Here is a 23135-nt window from a genome sequence, read left to right as displayed (position 1 = left end):
AGTGGGACCATCTATAAGGGGGGGAAGAGGGGGACCATCTATAAGGGAGGGGGAAAGAGGGGGACCATCTATAAGGGGGGGGAAGAGGGGGACCATCTATAAGGGAGGGGGAAAGAGGGGGACCATCTATAAGGGGGCATCTATAAGGGAGGGGGGAGAGGGGGACCATGTATAAGGGGGGAGGGGGACCATCTATAAGGGAGAGGGGACCATCTATAAGGGAGGGGGAGAGGGGGACCATCTATAAGGGGGGGGGAAGAGGGGGACCATCTATAAGGGGGGGGGGGGAGAGGGGGACCATCTATAAGGGGGGGGGAGAGGGGGACCATCTATAAGGGGGGGGGGGGAGAGGGGGACCATCTATAAGGGGGGGAGAGAGGGAAGAGGGGGACCATCTATAAGGGGGGGGGAAGAGGGGGATCATCTATAAGGGGGGGGGAAGAGGGGGACCATCTATAAGGGAGGGGAAAGAGGGGGACCATCTATAAGGGAGGGGGGAGAGGGGGACCATCTATAAGGTAGGGGGGGAAGAGGGGGACCATCTATAAGGGGGGACCATCTATAAGGGAGGGGGAGAGGGGGACCATCTATAGGGGGGGGGAAGGGGACCATCTATAAGGGAGGGGGGAAAGAGGGGGACCATCTATAAGGGGGGGCCATCTATAAGGGAGGGGGGAAAGAGGGCGACCATCTATAAGGGGGGGGACCATCTATAAGGGAGGGGCGGGAGGGGGACTGTCTATAAGGGGGGGGAAGAGGGGGACCATCTATAAGGGGGGGGGAAGAGGGGGACCATCTATAAGGGAGGGGGAAAGAAAGGGACCATCTATAAGGGGGCATCTATAAGGGAGGGGGGAGAGGGGGACCATCTATAAGGGAGAGGGGACCATCTATAAGGGGGGGGAAGAGGGGGACCATCTATAAGGGGGGGGGGAGAGGGGGGACCATCTATAAGGGGGGGAGAGAGGGAAGAGGGGGACCATCTATAAGGGGGGGGGAGAGGGGGACCATCTATAAGGGGGGGGAGAGAGGGAAGAGGTGGACCATCTATAAGGGGGGGGAAGAGGGGGGACCATCTATAAGGGAGGGGAAAGAGGGGGACCATCTATAAGGGAGGGGGGAGAGGGGGACCATCTATAAGGGAGGGGGGAGAGGGGGACCATCTATAAGGGAGGGGGGAGAGGGGGACCATCTATAAGGGGGGGGGGGGAGAGGGGGACCATCTATAAGGGGGGGGGACCATCTATAAGGGGGGGAAGAGGGGGACCATCTATAAGGGGGGGAAGAGGGGGACCATCTATAAGGGGGGAAGAGGGGGACCATCTCCTAAAAGATCAGCACCCTCCTCTCCTGACATCCTCTGTGCTGCTGTGACCTCTCCTAAAAGATCAGCACCCTCCTCTCCTGACATCCTCTGTGCTGCTGGGACTTCTCCTATAGGATTAGCACCCTCCTCTCCTGACATCCTCTGTGCTGCTGGGACCTCTCCTATAGGATTAGCACCCTTATCTCCTGACATCCTCTGTGCTGCTGGGACCTCTCCTATAGGATTAGCCCCCTCCTCTCCTGACATCCTCTGTGCTGCTGGGACCTCTCCTATAGGATTAGCCCCCTCCTCTCCTGACATCCTCTGTGCTGCTGGGACCTCTCCTATAAAGTCAGCCCCCTCCTCTCCTGACATCCTCTGTGCAGAAAGGGACCAAACATTATGTTTATTGGGGACAGCAGTAAGGGGGGGGGGGGCAGTAGTGGATTATAATGTGGGCGGATTGACGGGGGGGGGGGGCGTCATTCTATAGTTCGCCTCGGGCAGCAGAGAGGCTAGAATCACCCCTGTGTGTTGTTGTAGGACGAATAGCTGTTCAGAATGCAGCTGAACTGTAGTTTGTAGAGTAAAGAGCGTGGTAGCAGTTGTTTGAGCAGTTTCCAGGCCATCCACTAAAGTGGAGACAGCAGTAAGCTCATTGCGGAATTGTGTAAACTCTTGTTTACATTAACCCCTTAGTGACCGCCGATACGGCTTTCTACGGCGGTCACTAATGGTCCTTATTCTGCTGCCATCAGCTTTTTACGGCGATGGCAGAGAATAAGGCTGCGGGGCCGGGACGGCCCCCACCCCATCCCCCCGGCTACCGGAGGTAGCTGAGGGGTTGGGGCAGTGTGTGAGGTCCGTCCCGCCCCCCCCCCCTTACCGACGATCGCCGCTATTAACGTTATAGCGGCGGCCGTCGGTAAAGGGGATTACCGGTGCCGCCGCCGCCTTTCATCTCCCCCCGCCGTGAATCTACGGCGGGGGGAGATGAAATAAGTGTATATCAGACCCCAGATCAGACCCCCCTAGTGCCCCGATAACTAACCCCCCTCCCCCGGCGGCCATCATTTCCAAGATGGCCGCCGCCATCGCTGTGAACCGACTAACGTCGGTTCACAGCGATTAAAAAGTTAAAATGAATGAAAGCCCCATGCTCTCCGCCACCGGAGGTAGCGGAGAGCATGGGGCAGTCATCGGGGACCCCCCTGTGGGGTCCCGGTACAAGCGATCAGCGGTATATACTATATACCGCTGATCGCTTGTACCATGTGCTCCCGGCACTTTTTATCCCTTGTCACCATAAATGATTGGTGACAGGGGATAAAAAGTGATGTCCCCCCACCCCCCAAGTCGCCCCCCACCCCCCCCTGTCACCCCCGTCCCCCAGTCACCCCCCCTGTCACCCCCGTCCCCCAGTCACCCCCCCTTCCCCATATACTCACCGGATCCACGGAGCTCCTTCCTCCTCGACGTCCTGGCTGGTTATGAAGTGCGCATGCAATTTGGTCTCTGCCACTGAACTATAATTACTGAGATAGAAAATATCACAGTAATCATAGTAATACAGTGAAAATGAATATGTAAAGTACAAAAAGTGACAAACATACAAAAAAATAAAACACACACTTTTTATTATAGTAATAATTGCAGTTTACTCCCAAATTACCCCTAACCCCTCCCCAGATTACCCGTAACCACCGCACGTTGCCCGTAACCACCGCACGTTGTCCGTAACCACCGCACGTTGCCCGTAACCACCGCACGTTGCCCGTAACCACCGCACGTTGTCCGTAACCACCGCACGTTGCCCGTAACCACCGCACGTTGCCCGTAACCACCGCAAATTGCCAGTGACCCCCTCCAGATTGCCCGTAACCACCCCAAATTACATGTACCCACCCCAGATTACCTATAAGCACTTCAGTTTATCAGTAACAATCCCAGATTGTCTGTAACCCCTCCAGGTTGCACATAACCCCCCCAGGTTCCCCGTAATCATGCCAGATTACATGTAACCCCCCCAGATTGCACGTAACCACTGCGCGTTGCCTCTGACCACGCCACGATGCCTCTGACCACGCCACGATGCCTCTGACCACGCCACGATGCCTCTGACCACGCCACAATGCCTCTGACCACCGCACGTCGCTTCTGACCACCGCACGTTGCCTCTGACCACCGCACCTTGCCTCTGACCACCCCAAATTGCCAATGACCCCCTCCAGATTGCGGTGCCCATGTCAGATTACAGGTACCCACCCCAGATTGCCTATAAGAACTTCAGTTTATCCGTAACCACCCCACATTGCCCGTAACCACCCCACGTTGCCCGTAACCACCCCAGATTGTCAGTAAGCACTGCAGGTTGCGCGTAACCACCCCACGTTGCCCGTATCCACCTCAGATTGTCTGTAAGCACTGCAGGTTGCCCGTAACCAGCCAACGTTGCCTGTAACCACCCCAGATTGTCTGTAAGCATTGCAGGTTGCCCGTAACCACCCCACGTTGCCCGTATCCACCCCAGATTGTCTGTAAGCACTGCAGGTTGCCCGTAACCACCCCACGTTTCCCGTAACCATCCCAGATTGTCTGTAAGCACAGCAGGTTGCCCGTAACCAGCCCACGTTGCCCGTTACCAGCCCACGTTGCCTGTAACCAGCCCACGTTGCCTGTAACCAGCCCACGTTGCCTGTAACTAGCCCACAATGCCTGTAACCAGCCCACGTTGCCTGTAACCACCCCACATTGCCGTAACCACAGCAGGTTGCCCGTGACCACCACACGTTGCCCATAGCCACCACACGTTGCCCGTAACCACCCCGCGTTGCCTGTAACCACCCCACGTTGCCTGTAACCACAGCAGGTTGCCCGTGACCACCCCATGTTGTCCGTAACCACCTCAGATTACCTGTAACCACCTCAGGTTGCCCATAACCACCCCTGGTTGCCCGTAACCACCCCACATTACCTGTAATCTCATTTTTTTTATTTTATTTTAGTAACTGCGCTATTCTAATAACCATTACTAGCTGCGGTTTTGCTCCTGTAAATTGGCGCTCCTTCCCTTCTGAGCCCTGCTGTGTGCCCATACAGTGGTTTATGCCCACATATGAGGTACCGTTTTACTCAGGAGAACCTGCGTTACAGATTTTGGGGTACGTTTTCTCTCCTGTTCCTCGTCAAATTGAGAAATTTCAAACTAAACCAACATATTATTGGAAAAATTCGAGTTTTTCATTTTTACTGGCCAATTTTGAATACTTTCCTCTAATACCTGTGGGGTAAAAATGGTCACCACACCCCAAGATGAATTCTTTAAGGGGTGCTTTTTCCAAGATGTGGTGACTTTTGGGGGGAATCTATTCTGCTGACACTACAGGGGCTCAGCAAACGCACCTGGCGCTCAGAAACTTCTTCAGAAAAATCTGCACTGAAAATGCTAATTGGCGCTCCTTCCCTTCTGAGCCCGGCTGTGTGCCCATGCAGTGGTTTATGCCCACATATGGGGTACCGTTCTACTCAGGAGAACCTGCTTTACATATATTGGGGTGACATTTCTCTCCTGTTCCTCGTGAAATTGAGAAATTTCAAACTAAAGGAACATATTATTGGAAAAATTCGAGTTTTTCATTTTTACTGTCTACTTTTGAATACTTTCCTCAAATACCTGTGGGGTCAAAATGCTCACCACACCCCAAAATAAATTCTATGAGGGGTGCACTTTCCAAAATGGAGTGACTTATGGCGAGATGTTACTCCGCTAGCACTACAGGGGCGCTGCAAACGCACCTGGCGCTCAGAAACTTCTTCAGCAAAATCTGCATTGAAAAAGCTAATTGGCGCTCCTTCCCTTTTGAGCCCCGCTGTGTGCCCATACAGTGGTTTACGCCCACATATGGGGTACCATTGTACTCAGGAGAACCTGCGTTACAAATTTTGTGGTACTTTTTTCCTCTTGTTCCTCGTGAAATTGAGAAATTTCAAACTAAAAGAACATAATATTGGAAAAATTTGAGTTTTTCATTTTTACTGTCTACTTTTGAATACTTTCCTCTAATACCTGTGGGGTCAAAATGGTCACCACACACCAAGATGAATACTTTGAGGGGTGCACTTTCCAAAATGGAGTGACTTTTGGGGGGGTTCTCTTCTACGGACACTACAGGGGCTCTGCAAACGCACCTGGCGCTCGGAAACTTCTGCAGCAAAATCTGCATTGAAAAAGCTAATTGGCGCTCCTTCCCTTCTGAGCCCTCCTGTGTGCCCATGCAGTGGTTTATGCCCACATATGGGGTACCATTGTACTCAGGAAAACCTGCGTTACAAATTTTGGGGTACTTTTTTCCTCTTGTTCCTCGTGAAATTGAGAAATTTCAAACTAAACGAACATATTATTGGAAGAATTCAAGTTTTTCATTTTTACTGTCTTCTTTTGAATACTTTCCTGTAATACCTGTGGGGTCAAAATGGTCACCACACACCAAGATGAATTCTTTGAGGGGTGTACTTTCCAAAATGGGGTGACTTATGGGGGGTTTTCTCTCTGCTGACACTACAGGGGCACTACAAACGCACCTGGCGCTCAGAAACTTCTTCAGCAAAATCTGCATTGGAAAAGCTAATTGGCGCTCCCTTCCTTCTGAGCCCTGCTGTGTGCCCATACAGTGGTTTACGCCCACATATGGGGTACCGTTGTACTCAAGAGAACCTGCATTACAAATTTTGGGGTGCTTTTTGTCTCATATTCCTTTTGAAAATGAGAAACTTTAATCTAAACTTATATATTATTGGAAAATTAAAATTTTCAATTTTTTTACTGCCTAATTGTGAATACTTTCCTCCAGCCCCTGTAGGGTTAAAATGCTCATTATACCCCTAGATTAATTCTTTAAGGTGTGTAGTTTCCAAAATGGGGTCACTTATGGGGGTTTTCAGGATACCAGACTTCTAAATCCATTTAAAAAAAGAACTGGTCCCTAAAAAAATCAGTTTCACGAAAATGTGATAATTTGCTGATAAATTTCTAAGCCCCATAACACCCTAAAAAAGTAAAATATGTTTACCAAATTATGCCAGAATAAAGAAGACATATTGGTAATGTGACTTAGTAACTAATTTATGTGCTACGACTTTCTTTTTTTAGAAGCAGAGAATTTCAAAGTTCATAAAATGCAAATTTTTTCAATTTTTCATGATATTTTGATGTTTTTCACAAAAAACACACAAAATAGTGACCAAATTTTGCCACTAACATAAAGTGCCATATGTCACGAAAAAACAATCTCGGAATCGCTAGCATACGTTAAAGCATCACTGAGCTATAAGAGCATAAAGTGAGACAGGTCAGATTTTGAAAAATTAGCCTGGTCATTAAGGCCCAAACTAGCTGCAGCACGAAGGGGTTAATCTACCAACTGTTTGGCTAAAACGGAAATATCATTCTTGGTTGGAGGAGACTGGGTAAGCACTCTGAGATCCGCTAGTGAGGCTGGTCTATTATCATCCAAAGCTGCAGGGTAACCGGAAGACAGAGGTAGCGACAGTCCTGGAATCACAGACACCTCAGGTTGACTGTGTGCCCGGAAAATAGGGAAAGTATGGTCCAGAGATATAGGTATATCTGGTAATCTCCTAGGGGAGATAGCGAGGCTCTTAGGGGATGTAACTGCAGCAGGAGCATGAATGAGGGCCACAGTGTGAGTAACAGCAGGGGGATTGTGAGGGGGGAGCTGCCCCATGATGAGCACATGTTAGGCGGCGCCTGCAGCTGGGATGGGAGCAGGACGGCTTGCCACAGCTGCTGCAGAGGGATGTCCGCTTCATCAGATGCACTGTGTAGCGCCGCAGCCGTGGAGGACCTTGTAGGGCCGGAGCAGGAGAGCCAGGTACCATGGCGGTATGGCAGCAGCCATTTTCAGAGCCATGCGGCCCCATCTCTTGTGAGGAGGAGGGCGCCTCCAGGCGCACTAAATAAGATTCAATAACCCCCTGGGGGGAAGGGGCACGGGTAGAGGAGTGTCCCCTGTTCTTTCTGGTTGTTTTCCCCATGTTTATCAGGGCCGATGCCTATGGATGCAGGTCTGGGTCTGGAGGAGCTCAGAGGGATGCGTCCTCACACAGCCATAGCTAGCCACACCCCCGTTAGTTTTTTTTTGTGTGACAAAAATCTAAAAAAAAAAAAAATCCATTCTTTATCTTGGCCATCTGTCAGAGTTAATCTGTGGAATCAGTTGTCAGTCCATCACTGTCAATTAGTGGCATCAGTAGTCAGCGTTTTTTAAAGTGACACTGTCACCCCCAATTTGCATTTTGACTGCTCTACACAGGTGTAAAGTGTAAATGTTACAGCTTTCATTAATTATTTTATATCACACCTCATGGTGCTTGTTCTGGTAAAAAGTCGTTTTTATCACCTGTGGATTGGTATATGTGGGCGGGGCCTCACGGGCTATGAGCCACATAGCCCCGCCCCTAGCGCCACTTAGCCCCACCTCCATCTGTGACGTCATCGCCGCATAGGCCCTGCGCCCTCAGCAGCCATTGGTGTGGGACAAGCTAGGGGGGTGGGGCCTAGAGCTTTAGGCTGGCCCTTCCAATGGCTGCTGAGGGGCGGGGCCTATGCAGCGATGACATCACGGATGGGGGCTAAGTGGCGCTAGGGGTGGTGCGATGTGGCACATAAGCCGTGAGCCCCCGCCCACATATACCAATCCACAGGTGATAAAAACTACTTTTTACCAGAACAAGCACCATGAGGTATAATATAAAATAAGTAATGAAAGCTGTAATATTTACCCTTTACACCTGTGGAGAGCATTCAAAATGCAAATAGAGGGTGACAGTGTCACTTTAAGTTAGTAAGTGTTTAGTGTTTTCTTTAAAAAATTAAGAAATCTACAAAGGATAAGTGTGTATATACATCTCATATATATAAATATATACATATATATGTATATACACAGTGGGGAAAAAAAGTATTTAGTTAGTCACCAATAGTGCAAGTTTTCCCACTTAAAAAGATGAGAGGCGTCTGTAATTTACATCATAGGTAGACCTCAACTATGAGAGACAAAATGAGAAAACAAATCCCGAAAATCACATTGTCTGATTTTGTAAGAATTTATTTGCAAATTATGGTGGAAAATAAGTATTTGGTCACCTACAAACAATCAAGATTTCTGGCTCTCACAGACCTGTAACTTTAAGAGTCTCCTCTTTCCTCCACTCATAACCTGTAGTAATGGCACCTGTTTAAACTTGTTATCAGTATAAAAAGACACCTGTGCACGCCCTCAAACAGTCAGACTCCAAACTCCACTATGGTGAAGACCAAAGAGCTGTCAAAGGAAACCAGAACCAAAATTGTAGCCCTGCACCAGGCTGGGAAGACTGAATCTGCAATAGGCAACCAGCTTGGAGTGAAGAAATCAACTGTGGGAGCAATAATTAGAAAATGGAAGACATACAAGACCACTGATAATCTCCCTCGATCTGGGGCTCCACGCAAAATCTCACCCCGTGGGGTCAAAATAATCACAAGAACGGTGAGCAAAAATCCCAGAACCACACAGGGGGATCTAGTGAATGAACTGCAGAGAGCTGGGACCAATGTAACAAAGCCTACCATTAGTAACACACTACGCCGCCAGGGACTCAGATCCTGCAGTGCCAGACGTGTCCCACTGCTTAAGCCAGTACATGTCCGGGCCCGTCTGAAGTTTGCTAGAGAGCATTTGGATGATCCAAAAGAGTATTGGGAGAATGTCCTATGGTCTGATGAAACCAAAGTGGGACTGTTTGGTAGAAACACAACTTGTCGTGTTTGGAGGAAAAAGAATACTGAGTTGCATTCATCAAACACCATACCTACTGTAAAGCATGGGGGGTGGAAACATCATGCTTTGGGGCTGTTTCTCTGCAAAGGGGCCAGGACGACTGATCCGGGTACATGAAAGAATGAATGGGGCAATGTATTGTGAGATTTTGAGTGCAAACCTCCTTCCATCAGCAAGGGCATTGAAGATGAAACGTGGCTGGGTTTTTCAACATGACAATGATCCAAAGCACACCGCCAGGGCAACGAAGGAGTGGCTTCATAAGAAGCATTTCAAGGTCCTGGAGTGGCCTAGCCAGTCTCCAGATCTCAACCCTATAGAAAACCTTTGGAGGGAGTTGAAAGTCTGTGTTGCCAAGCGACAGCCGCAAAACATCACTGCTCTAGAGGAGATCTGCATGGAGGAATGGGCCAACATACCAACAGTGTGTGCCAACCTTGTGAAGACTTACAGAAAACGTTTGACCTCTGTCATTGCCAACAAAGGATATATAACAAAGTATTGAGATGAAATTTTGTTACTGACCAAATACTTATTTTCCACCATAATTTGCAAAAAAAATCTTACAAAATCAGACAATGTGATTTTCGGGATTTGTTTTTTCATTTTTTCTCCCATAGTTGAGGTCTACATATGGTGTCAATTACAGGCCTCTCTCATCTTTTTAAGTGGGAGAACTTGCACTATTGGTGACTGACTAAATACTTTTTTCCCCCACTGTATGTAACCATTAGATTCACTTATAATAACCAGTCAGTGAAGCTTCACAATCTTATGGGATTCTCTGGATTTCCACTTTATCTCTTAAATCTTTTTACCTCATTTTGTACCTAGAAAACATATTAATGATCAGATTACACAGGTCTAATGACTGGTCACATCTCTTCCTGTAAATAATCATATACTATATTACATATTACTAATAACATGCATTAAAAGTTCAATTAATACTGGTGTATTTGGATCTTACTGAATTGTCTTGTGTCACTGAGATCATCACATATTATAGATAAAATAACCACCATAGATATAAAAACAAGTTGTAAACTATACATCACCTAAGGTTTCAAAGCCTTTTCATGGAAATCATATATCACATCATCCTTTTTGTCACAGTTAGCGGCATTGCTATGGATCCTTCAAACCTGTCTTTTGACTGATAAAGCCGCTCAGCGTCCTGGCCTCAGTACTTTTTCTGCTAAGAGGCCACTAGTATCACCTCAGACATTGCTTCTTGGCTTTGTTCTCTCACATAGCTGTGGTTGACATTCAGCTAACCTGTAAGGACAACATCAATACAGACAAGGACATACCTATATAGGCCTTCTGTGGCAGGTGGATAAGGTCCACTTACAGTCCCTGGAACAAGCATGACGGTCACAGACTATGCAGACAGGCACCTCTATTGGGTTACCTACAGTAGGTTATGACAGGTGTAGATAATACAGCCCTACACAAACCTCTCGGCTATATTTGTTGACCCCTGGGCTGCCCAATGTGAGGATACTACACCACATTACACATGGCTTCCTTCTGCTGGTTTTGTCAGATAGCTTACAGTGAGATACAAGGCTGCCGGCTAATACAGTGTCTTACTTACTGTCCGCATGCCATCTTTACCCTGTACCTCCTCTCCATCCGCTGGTCTCCCAGCTTCTCGCTGATTGTCTCTAGAAAAGACTTAAAAACAAACAGATACACATCTCCCCATTCACTTGTACACTATGTACGGTTACCTTGGGAAGAGACCGGAAACCGCAGCATCGGCAGCTTCGTCCATCATCTGTCACTCTTTTTGGCCTCAGGGTTTGTCTGCGTGAACGCTGCGTCAGCCGCTCTATGGCAGCTCTTCTTCTTTGAGCAATGTTGCACATTGATTTGCCCAGGGACCCACAAATGGTGGGTGATCAAAAAGTATACCTGGAGTTCACATAGACATCTGCAAAGTTACCTGTAACCATCCTATATGTCCCAGTGACTGACCTCACACCTCGGATAGGGTGGTTGCTTTTAGTGGTACATCATTCTGCATGGAGGTCACCGTATATCCTTGTGTCTTGAGTCGTCCATCTTTGTAAAATCTGGGATTATCTACAATGATAACTTAAAAACTTCATTAATATTTGGGCTTCAATTACATTTTCATCTTTCACATTTAAAATTTCAAACACTAGTAATAAAACCACAATAAACATCTCAATACACAATATCTTTAGTCAACAACAAAAATGTTAAAAGTTTGTGCGGTGTTTAAACTCATCCACCTAATTCACTTCTCTCCCCCTTTTTAAACTGGGCCTATAGGGATATAATAACATAGCCAAGTATAACACCACACATCTCTAGGCGTCCAGGATATGGGGGCCATCATTAACAATGGAATATACAGAATTCTTTTTATTTCCACAACATTCCCTTCTATGAAGACTATTCTGTCCCTATAAAAGAACCTCACTCATTTGTCCCAATGCACCGATTCCTCTTCACCAGTTACTTGAAGGTTCATTCCTAGTGAACGACCCCCCAATGTGTGGAAATGAGGGGGAAAGTCAGATGTATTGACCCTCATCTTACTTCACTTATGGGGATTATCTTTGGAATTATATAGTGTAGATTGTCTCAGAGGTGTGTAGATCTTCTCCTAGTTCACCTCTCTATAGGTTACAGTTAAAGGCTCCAGACTCCTCTCTAAATTTCCCAGTTACTGTTACTGCTGTAGGCTTATCCTTTTTTGTTTTGTGGAATTATGAAGAGATTACCTCCACAGTCCTGTCCCCTGATGTTAGCCCCAGCCTGAAGTGGATCTGCTATGATTTGGAAGGTGAGGGAGACTTTCTGGGTCAGAGTACAGTGCTGTAGACCCCGCTATGCAGACCATGCCCCTCCCCCACTCCTGCTCCCACCCAGTACAGGGAGCTCTTAAACCAAAGCAATGCTCTTAAACCAAGTCACAATTAAAAAAAAAAACTGTGAGCTCTTAAAGAGAACCTATCATCTAAATTTCACTGTCCTTAATATTAAAGTATATCTTTCCCTAAGTCTATCTATGAAGATACAGACTGCCTTTGCAGTCTGTATCTTATGCCTTACCTACTCTTTCGTTTCTGTGTAAGCAAGGCCGGGCGCCGCCATCTTGATGACGTCATTTGCGTTCCACCGTTGGAACGCAAGTTGCGTCATCAAGATGGCGGCGCCCGGCCTTGCTTGCACAGAAACAGAGGATTAGGTAAAGTAGAAGATACAGACTGTAAAGGCAGTCTGTATCTTCATGAAGTCTATTTATGAAGATACAGACTGCCTTTGCAGTCTGTATCTTATGCCTTACCTACTACTTCGTGCCGGTGCAGCAGGGCCGGCGCCGCCATCTTGATTACGTCTTTGCGTTCCACCGCTGGAACGCAAGTTACGTCATCAAGATGGCGGCGCCGGCCTTGCTGCACAGAACAGAGTAAGTAAAGTAGAAGATACAGACTGTAAAGGCAGTCTGTATCTTCATGAAGTCTATTTATGAAGATACAGACTGTCTTTACAGTCTGTATCTTCTACTTTACCTAATCCTCTGTTCTGTGCAGCAAGGCCGGCGCCGCCATCTTGATGACGTAACTTGCGTTCCAGCAGTGGAACGCAAAGACGTAATCAAGATGGCGGCGCCGGCCCTGCTGCACCGGCACAGAGTAGTAGGTAAGGCATAAGATACAGACTGCAAAGGCAGTCTGTATCTTCATAAATAGACTTCATGAAGATACAGACTGCCTTTACAGTCTTATACTTTACCTAATCCGCTTGTTTGGTGTAGCTAGGCCGGGGGGGGGGGGGCGCCATCTTGAAGACGTAACTTGCGTTCCAGCGGTGGAACGCAAGTGACATCAAGATGTCGGGCCCACCCCGGCCTTGCTGCCGCTCTGCATGACGGGAGTTTCCTGTCTCGCGCCGACTCTTTTGAAAAGAGACGGCGCGAGGCAGGAAAGTAAAACAGGAATATTTAAAAAACGCAGCTTTAAAATTAATTAATTATATTTACAAATATTGTTAAAATTAGGATTTACATCTAATTAGGGAATAAAAAAAATTCATTTTCGCCCGTGATTGGTTCTCTTTAAACCAAGTTACTCTTAAACCAAGGTACCACTGTATATAGCTATTGCATATGAGCATTGTAGATTGTGCTTTTAAAATACATTCAGTCTACCACATAGTATTTTAATACATTAGAATAAAAGTTATTTTTAGTTGGGTCCCATAGGGAGGCTTGATTCCCCAGTCTATTGTGGCTATATTCTCCTAAGCACAGTCCTGTTTCCTAAATGTTAGCATTAGCTTTGTTCTTAAAGGGGTTGTCCAGCAAAAATCTTTTACTTTGATATCAACTGATTTCACAAAGTTATATAGATTTGTAATTTACTTCTATTTTAAAATCTCAAGTCTTCCCATACTTATCAGCTGCTGTATGTCTATTCATTCTGTCACAGTGCTCTCTGCTGCCACCTCTGTCCCAGGCAGGAACTGCCCAGAGCAGCAGCAAATTCTCATAGAAAACCTTTCCTTCTCTGGACAGTTCTTGTCTCAGACAGAGGTGGCAGCAGAGAGCACTGTGTCAGACTGGAAATAAAACATTTCCTGCAGGACATGCAGCAGCTGATAAGCATGGGAAGACTTGAATTTTTTTTTAAATAGAATGAAATTACAAATCTATAAAACCAGTTGATCTGAAAGAAAAAGATTTTCACTGGATAACCCCTTTAAATATAACTGATCGTTATCCTGATAAAATGCTCAGTAACATTATTAACATTAGTAACATTATACTCAGTGACATTATTGAGTCACCTTATGTGTTACTATCATGAAGGATTTCTGTAAATCTACCTTCAGCCCACACTGCAGTACAATGGGATTGATATACACAGGTTTACACTGACAACTGATGGAAGTGTCCGGCCTCATTCTACGCACTACATTGCAGTACCTACAAGACACCGCCTGATGGCACCAGTTAAAAATCCAGCGGCAGTCTACGTGATCGATACTCTGTGATTATGGTCATGTGACTTCCTAGCTCCGCCCAGAGCTGGTTCGTAGCTTGTTGCTAGGTGGAGTGACGTCACTAGCTCTGGGTGACAGCCTCTCGCTGGGGTTCTTTTCCGGAACTGGACGGGGGTCAGTGTAATCCGCCGTAATCCACCGGAACCGGGCGGACCGGGAGCTCGCGAGCGGTGGGAACACTCGCTGAACACCCTGGCCTGTCCCTACAGCTCGCTTCTAGACATCTCCATAGTCGATGGGCACCGGGAACTGATGGTGAAAAGTGCGCCGGTGGTCAGAGGCTGATTGCGGGGAGGAGGAGCGGATCTGCGCCCTGTCATGGAGCTGAGAGTCGGAAACCGGTACCGGCTGGGCCGCAAAATCGGCAGCGGGTCATTTGGAGACATTTATTTAGGTGAGAAGGATAAGGGAGACTGTATTAGTGAGGCGGGGAGAGAGTGGGGGTCGTCGGGCTCCATTGTGATTATTGGGGCGGTAGTCTGGGGGGGGGGTTACAGTGTCCGGTGTGACCGGAGACATTGGGGTGTGTAGGCCCGGACACCGAGCTGTGGGGGAGGGGTCTCCGCCCTTCCCCCCACCTGTACTGTAGTGTAAGCAGGAGGCTGGGCCTGGGGGCTGCTGTCAGCTGTCTGTGCTGTATACAGGGAACACTGGGGGGCCCACTCCTCATATATGGGAGCCACCCCTACTCTGGCAGTGGTATGGTCCCTTTTATGTGGGCTGTCTGAGGAATGGGGAGCCCCTATGTTGTGCTAGTGGTATGATCCACACCCTGTATGATCCCCAGTCAGAATTCAGGAAGTGTCCCATTGTGGGGGTCACCAAGTGTGAATGAGGCCCTATTGGTGTGGTAGGGGCTGGAGCAGGTCTTGTGGGGTGATGGGCACCAGGAGATCTATTGATGATCCTTTCTTACCTAGATGTTTACCATCAATTCTGCTTGGCTACTGTCACAGTCGGTGTGGCTACTGGAGGGGTTTGGAGCAGCAGTGTGGCTACGGGAGGGGTTTGGAGGGCCGGTGTGGCTACGGGAGGGGTTTGGAGGGCCGGTGTGGCTACGGGAGGGGTCTCCTTGGGTAGAAGTTCCTATCTTTATGTAACTGTGAGACACTCAATGGGGCCTCTTTAAACTGCCAGACCCTACACCTACTAGATTCACCAGTAACGGTGTGTTTTGTCTAGTGGGACCGTATCTGGAATTGTATCAGGGAAATGAGGGTGGCCATTTACCCTCTCCATGTTAATGACAGAAGGGGGGGGGGGCAGTTTTTCCCTTCGAGTGGTTATTTAAAAGAGAAGTCCAGCGAAAATTTTTTTATTAAAGTATTGTATTGCCCCCAAAAAGTTAGACAAATCCCCAATATACACTTATTAGGGGAAATGCTTATAAAGTGCTTTTTTTCCCTGCACTTACTACTGCACCAAGGGTTCACTTCCTGGATAAAATGATGATGTCACGACCCGACTCCCAGAGCTGTGCGGGCTGTGGCTGCTGGAGAGGATGATAGCTGAGGGATGCCATCACCAGTGCCCTGTGTCCCTCAGTGTCCCCCTGCCATCATCCTCTAGCAGCCACAGCCCTGGGAGTCAGGTCGTGACATCACCATTTTATCCAGTAAGTGACATCACCATGTTATCCAGGAAGTGAAGCCTTGATGCAGTAGTAAGTGCAGGGAAAAAAGCACTTTATAAGCATTTCCCCTAATAAGTGTATATTGGTGATTAGTCTAACTTTTTGGTGGCAATACAATACTTTAAGAAAAATTTTCGCTGGGCTTCTCCTTTAAGGGGTATTCCTATTTTTTGCACAGAGCAGGTCTGATTGGTTTGGATCTGACTCCTGGGGCCCCCTACAATAGTTAGGGTCCCTTGTCCCACTGATGTAAGTGCACGATTAACACGTTTTCTCCTGCCTCCTTGTCACATGACTGAGGTGGCCACACAGTGTAAGATTATGGTGCCGCCCTTGGAGACCCAGAGGGTCCGCATAGCTCACCCTGATTGGTCGGGGTCTGAAAACTAACTTCGTATGTCTCTGTGACGTGTCATGTTCACTTAAAGTATGCAACGATCGCTCCGTGACGGAGCAGCACAATGGCGTGAACCTTGCCGAAGTTCCTCTTTGTGTATGACGCCTGGCGTTCTCTAGTGAGATGTTTTGATGGATTATGAAGGGGGTTGTCCCTCTCCAGGAAGTTGGGGAGATCTCGAGAACGTCCTGCAGGCAACAGCTTAACATTTCGCAATACATTGGAGAAACTCTGTGATGACCCAGGAAAAGACCTGAGCAAGCAAGGGAGGGGTTGGATAGGGACAGTAACCTGTCTCACCAGCTGTGGGTGTAGGTGAGGCTCCTTGCCAGCTGATTGTTAGACGTCCTACCTGCCAGCCCTGCTAACTGGATCCTTACCCCTTATATAATATCTGGTTTTATCTCTGTATAACGCCAGTCTCTGGGTCTTCTGAAATAAGGGAAGTGGTAATGATTCATGCTTGGAACACAAGACCTTGTTTGTATAGACTTTGTAGGATGGGGGGTTGTGTGCCATAGGAGTGACACATGACTGAATCCCAACCTGGTGGCTAATAATGCCCTCTGTGTTTTAGGCACCGACATTGCCGCAGCTGAGGAAGTTGCCATCAAACTGGAATGTGTGAAAACAAAGCACCCGCAGCTCCATATCGAGAGCAAGATCTATAAGATGATGCAAGGAGGAGGTGAGTACTAGAGATTAGGATAAGAATGGAGCTACAGAAATATACAGGGCAGGGGCAGCGATGGGCTTTACAATGAAATATCTTGTTTCCTTTCCAGTGGGGATCCCAACAATAAAATGGTGTGGGGCAGAAGGTGACTACAATGTCATGGTCATGGAGTTGTTGGGGCCAAGCCTTGAAGATCTCTTCAACTTTTGCTCCAGGAAGTTTAGCTTGAAGACTGTGCTGCTCCTTGCTGACCAGATGGTGAGTTCAGTAATCACATTCGGTTAGTTCAGCTACCTCTCCCAGTCCCCAAGGGAAAATATAATGAAGAAGCTGTGCTTAGCTCTCCTTGCTCCCCTGGCGTTGTCCTACGGGTTTCTGGTGTCCGTCCAATCTGTCTTGGAAGTGGAGGCGGGATCGTGTCTAGGTGACATGGGACCCCCATAGGTGGACACCAGTGGAGCACGGATAGGTAGGTTTAGCCTTATTGACTTGTTGTGGATATTAATTGTTCAGTACAGAATCCTCATGAAATCGTGGATGTGTGAACGTGGCCTTGTTGATATTTGTCGATTCTGTGACACTCCATTACAACAGGATACTTAGGGACTCCTCTCTTCGGGTCTTTGCACGCTACAGAAATCGTGTGAATCAAGCAGATTCTGTACACGCTCCCGCTTGAACGTACGGCCGTCCCATAGACCCCATTCTGTGGCCGGGTGGATGCCGCCGTCCGCCGAAAGAACTGACATGTCACTTCTTTGGGTGGATTACATAATCCGCCGGACCATAGAGTTGGACAACTGCTTGCATAGAACCTACTCAAAACCCGGGTGAAACCTACCTGCTGGAATCTGTGCTGTAGTGTTGTTACGGAACTTGACGTTGTATCTGACCTGCAGCCAGATTTGCTGCAGGCAAGCTTCTCTCTACTCTGTATGTGACTAGTGAAGAGCACTGTATAACCTGCTATTACTCGCAGTCATATTGCAGAAGTCAGATTTAAGAAAATAAATGACAGATCCTGGAGAAAGATTTTCAGGACTGCTCGGTAGTAAGGATAGAATTCCTTCCGCAAGTTCCAGCCAAATAGCAGGAGAGGACGACTGACAAGTCTAGAGATGGCTGTGTCTGAACATGATTTTGAGGGTTTATAGCCTTAAAGGAAACCAAACACTGACATGAATGGGGGGGGACAAACACTTCAGGTAAACACAGGGTGGAGCTGCTGGAGTAACGTTTACCTGTGGATTATGAATCAAGTTCAATGGAAATTTTTCACACCGAATTTAACCATCAATGTTATAAGATGCGATGCACATCGGTTCTGTGGCCAGGATTTTTCTTTGTAGGAAAGGAGAATGTTGGCAAGTAATGTAGGTTTGTGAATTAGTCATATGGGAAAGTTCAAGAAGAGGATTTCAAAATGTGCAGAAAATCTGACCTATGTGAACTTTCCCTTAGGGGGGAATTTATCAGGGCTTGCATACAAGGTTTCTGGCCTAAAAAGTCACATTTTTGTTTAAGCCTGGTTTTGTGCAAAGATCTGACTTTTCTGTATTATAGACACTTTGTTGCCTGGTCCAGCAAAGGGATATAGCCTTATAGAGGTATGTCTGACCCCTGACCTCCCCATCACAGAAACGTTTGGCACCGCTGAGCGTTCCTGCATTCTCTGATGTCAGCCTCAGTTTTGCCAGATACACTGAGAGATGTAAATCTGAAGTGTGGTCTGTATATTGTCAAGTAACCTTTCTAAGGATCTGCTCACACTGCCTCAAATAGTGCAGCACACAATGCTGCAGTTCCTATTGTCATTTGTTACTGTGGGACCTGGCAGGTATCTGTTGTGCAACAGGTCCAGCACACCATGGTTTTAGTTAAAAAGCTTATCCAGCGCTACAAAAACATGGCCACTTTCGCCCCACTCTTGTCAGGTGTGGTTTGCAATTAAGCTCCATTTACTTCAATGGAACCCCACCCACTCTGGAGACAAGAATGGGGCAAAAGTGGCCATGTTTTTGTAGCAATGGATAACCCCTTAAGGGTATAAACCCACACACCGTATACGCAGCAAATACGCAGCAAATGTGATGGTGAAGATTTGATGCTATGTTCAGCTATTTAGATCTAATCTGCTACGTATTTGCTGCGTATCGCAGTAGTAAATACGCTGCATATACGGTGTGTGGGTTTATACCCTTAATCTTACTAGAGACAAACTTGCAACTTACCTTATACCTTGTAGCACAGACTGATGGTTAGTGACCTTTGTGGTCTTCCCATCTATTTAAGGGGAATGTATTATGTACAAAATTGATTTATGTTAATCTTCTTTTCACAGATCAGTCGCATTGAATACATTCATTCCAAAAACTTCATCCATCGCGATGTTAAGCCTGATAATTTCCTCATGGGCCTTGGTAAGAAAGGAAACCTGGTCTACATCATTGATTTTGGACTTGCAAAGAAGTATCGAGATGCCAGAACACACCAGCATATCCCTTACCGTGAAAACAAGAACTTGACTGGGACTGCCCGATACGCATCTATAAATACTCACCTTGGAATAGGTATGCATTAGGTGTAGGAGAAATAGTGTAAATCATTTTAAAGGGGCTTTCCGGGCAAAACATGGCCTATCCACAGAACAGGTCATCAATCAATGGTTGGAGTGTTGACACCTGGCACCCACGTAGGGGACCACACATACACCTGTATGAGGGGTTGCTGCTCCTCTGACCCTAATCTGAAATCACAGGATGATATATCTAGGAGGGGATAAAGGCTAGGGCCTATTGCATTACCATAGTCTGTTTCCCTGCGAGAAAAAGTAGAATGTTACTTGTGAGAGATGTCTAGCATTTGCTGTAGTTTTAAGCCCTATAACAAAATATTGCATATTAGGCTGTGATTCCACACACAGATATTATCAAATAGAATTAGAGAAAAGACTGTGCACATATGCAGCGCTCCCCTCTACTGAGAATCTGTCAGCTGTACTCCACTTTCCAAACTGCCAAAACTCTTAGGCTGCATTCACACGTTCCGTGTTCCGCATGGACGCGGAATGCCTGTAACAGACTTCTCCCACTGCCGGGGCAGCATCTGTGCTAAGATGCTGGGAGTGGGGGAACTGTACAGATATGCGCCACGCTGTAATAATCGTTCCCACGCTCCCAGCATCTAATTACAGATGCTGCCTTAGACTGGGTAAGGAGGCACATGGTACCTTTCATATATTGACAGCTGCAAGCTGATCTCCAAGCAGGGTCAGAGATGGAAGGGGAGGAGGTGTTACTGCCCTTGGGGAATTCCTCTCGGATACTTTTCAGCATTTTACTACATTATGGAAGCACAGACAGATATATGTATGGCGCCATTTAACAGTGTGGACGGTTTGGAACGTGCATTACAGCTGACAAATTCACTTGAAGCCAGAAACTGAAATGCTTTAGTTTTGTGCAGTGATTTAGTAATACAAATGCCTTTCTTTCTCTACAGAGCAATCTCGCAGGGATGATCTGGAGTCATTGGGCTATGTGCTCATGTACTTCAATCTAGGTTCCCTACCATGGCAAGGACTAAAAGCAGCCACCAAACGGCAAAAATATGAACGCATAAGTGAAAAAAAGATGTCTACACCCATTGAGGTTCTGTGTAAAAGCTATCCTTGTAAGTTTCCAGGATTCAATGGTCACTTTCCTTTCAAACAACTTCCCTGCATTCTACAGCGTATGTGGTTCCTGACATATTTGTAAATCACTTCATTTGCTAAAAATTACTCCCTACACCACATCAAAAAATACTAAAATCTTGGCCACTAGGTGTCGTCTTTTTCTGTTTGGTTTTTATTGCCTCCTTGGGTATAGCAGCAGGAATTGGGGCTGTGACCTAGCTACTACAGTGTGCATTGGGGAGTGTGTTATCCTGGGCTGTGTACATGATCCTGAGCCATTCTGCCATTTCCAGAAGCTCCACACTGTCCCTCAACGGTAAATCTGGGTTTCCCTTTCGTCTCTTACCATCCATATAGTTCTAGGCAGCTGTCCCTTGTGTTTCTTATACTGTATGCAGTCTCCCCTCTTCTTTTTACTTCGTCAGCATTAATTTAATGCCTAGAGTAATAATAAAATTTGATGGCTAAGTGTCTGTGGCAGGTCCTTTGGGATTTTCCTGGTATGTAGTGGTTAATACCTACCAAAAATGGTCCAAGAAATAACTGTGGAATCTGCAACAGGATAGGTGCCTTTTAGGATAGCTCATGTGGTTCAGTCCCACAGAACACACAGCTAGCTGTGTAGCTACATGTGCGCAGAGGGCCCAGACTGACTCCAGTCTACCGCTGAAAGCTCCTTCATTGAGCCTGAGAGCTGGGAGAAAGGTGGGCTGGTACAGATGACTGGGTTATTTAGCATCGCTTACATGGGATAGAGATAGCACCAGGATGCAATTTGTTCTGAAAACAAGCATTGTGATTCTCTGGGCAATGTTCTGCTAAGAAACCTTGGGTCCCTGCCACACTGTCATCTTCCTCAAGTGCAGCACCTTTTTATATCGCTTAAATTTAGAATTTGGCGCCAAAATCCCTTCACTGAGTGCCTGTTTCTGTGAGATGTGTGGAGCTCCTGGCTTACTGGCTGTTGTAGGGACTCTCTTAGGCAGGTGGTTCTAATGTTATGACTGTTCAGTGTATAATGTCAGGAATAGTGATAAGCGAATAGTGAGATATTCAAATATTCGATATTCGTACGAATATCCCGCGAATATTCGATCGAATATTCGATCCCATTAAAGTCTATGGGAGCAAGTATTCGATTAGTGAAAAACATCTATTTGACCATTTGGAGGGTAAAACCGGAAGCTGGGGGATTTGAACGCATATCGAATATTGAATGTGCGCGGGATATTCGTACGAATATCAAATATTCGAATATCTCACTATTCGATCGAATATCTATTCGATCGAACAGTATTCGCTCATCACTAGTCAGGAACTTGAATTTCTTATCCTAAATTGCAAACCAATATCTTTTTTTTTTTTTTTTTTTTTTTAAAGCCGAGTTTGCCACCTACCTGAACTTCTGTCGGTCTCTACGTTTTGATGACAAGCCCGACTACTCCTACTTAAGGCAACTCTTCAGGAATCTCTTCCATCGTCAAGGATTCTCCTATGATTACGTGTTTGATTGGAACATGCTGAAGTTTGTGAGTATAATGCAGAACTGAAGATGGGAAAATCTGTGCATTACTATGCGGATGATGTCAAATTAGTTTAGTTACCAATGGAGGCAGCTGACATCTATGTAGCTTTATTAAATTTCTAGCTTGCTTGTTTATTTGCGGAAGTCACATGACACACAATAAAGGCAGAAAAGCTTGGGGCATAATAAACAAAGTTTACTTGCCTATCCTCATGCCCTGTAGCACCGCTCCCAGGTACAGCTGCCAGCCTCCTGCAGCTTCTCCAACTGCAACGTCCCGTACCCATTTGAATGGTTGCCTGCTCAGTCTATTGGTGACTGGGGTGGGACACGTGACATTGCAACTGGAAGAGCCCGCTGAAAATGGCTGTGGCTGTCAGTGCGACCTGGGAGTGGCGCTATCGGGACTGGTAAGTATACATTGTTTATAAAGTTCCCGTATCCCCTTACTGCCCTGCTTTTTTATTTTCATGGGACTTCCCAATTGGTCACACTTGACTGCACATTTCTGGGAAATACACTGGAATACGCCACAACTGACTAATGGAGGGTTCCTTCTGGATGCATAACTCTTCCTTCCCTGCCTTGATCAATTGCCATTAAAAGCAGGTATTCCAGCACTGAACTATGAGCTTCAACCACTCAAAGCAGAAAGGCGGCTGCATCCTGAGGCTCCACATAGCCACCTTAAACCCTTCAGCTTTAAACATGCTCTACAGTTTCCTTTTTACTTTTTATTCTGGCCCCTTGAAGTAGATACAGTATATACAACAGTGCGCTCCTCAGACCAAAAAGTTTGTGCATTACTGATACAGATGCTTAGAATCTGTCCTGGACGCTTTTAATTTTTTGGAATGTTTTTGTTTTTGCGTTCACACTACGTATATTTCAGTCAGTATATGTATATTTCAGTCAGTATATTTCAGTCAGTATTGCAACCAAAACCAGGAGTGGATTAAAAACACAGAAAGGATCTGTTCACACAATGTTGAAATTGAGTGGATGGGCGCCATTTAATGGCAAATATTTGTTATTTAA

The 23135-nt window shown here is 46.6% G+C and overlaps 1 protein-coding gene across 5 annotated transcripts in view; it reads left to right on the top strand.

Annotated features, from left to right (window-relative positions):
* Window positions 1-23135, top strand: part of CSNK1D (casein kinase 1 delta) — a 40406-nt gene that overhangs the window by 4760 nt on the left and 12511 nt on the right. For 4 of the 5 annotated variants that reach the window (XM_069953535.1, XM_069953536.1, XM_069953533.1 and 1 more), the window contains exons 1-6: window positions 14242-14584; window positions 16798-16908; window positions 17006-17154; window positions 19238-19466; window positions 20398-20568; window positions 21953-22101. In XM_069953535.1, the coding sequence (XP_069809636.1) occupies window positions 14509-14584; window positions 16798-16908; window positions 17006-17154; window positions 19238-19466; window positions 20398-20568; window positions 21953-22101 (885 nt within the window). In that variant the 5' untranslated portion in view covers window positions 14242-14508. Of the gene's footprint in view, window positions 1-14241; window positions 14585-16797; window positions 16909-17005; window positions 17155-19237; window positions 19467-20397; window positions 20569-21952; window positions 22102-23135 lie in introns of those variants that run through there. The other variant, XM_069953537.1, reaches the window with a different exon arrangement.

Source organism: Dendropsophus ebraccatus, chromosome 14 (assembly GCF_027789765.1).
Source record: "Dendropsophus ebraccatus isolate aDenEbr1 chromosome 14, aDenEbr1.pat, whole genome shotgun sequence".
Classification (NCBI taxonomy): domain Eukaryota; kingdom Metazoa; phylum Chordata; class Amphibia; order Anura; family Hylidae; genus Dendropsophus; species Dendropsophus ebraccatus.
The sequence above is the reverse complement of the archived record's forward strand: the minus strand, read 5'-3'. Positions and strand labels throughout refer to the sequence as shown.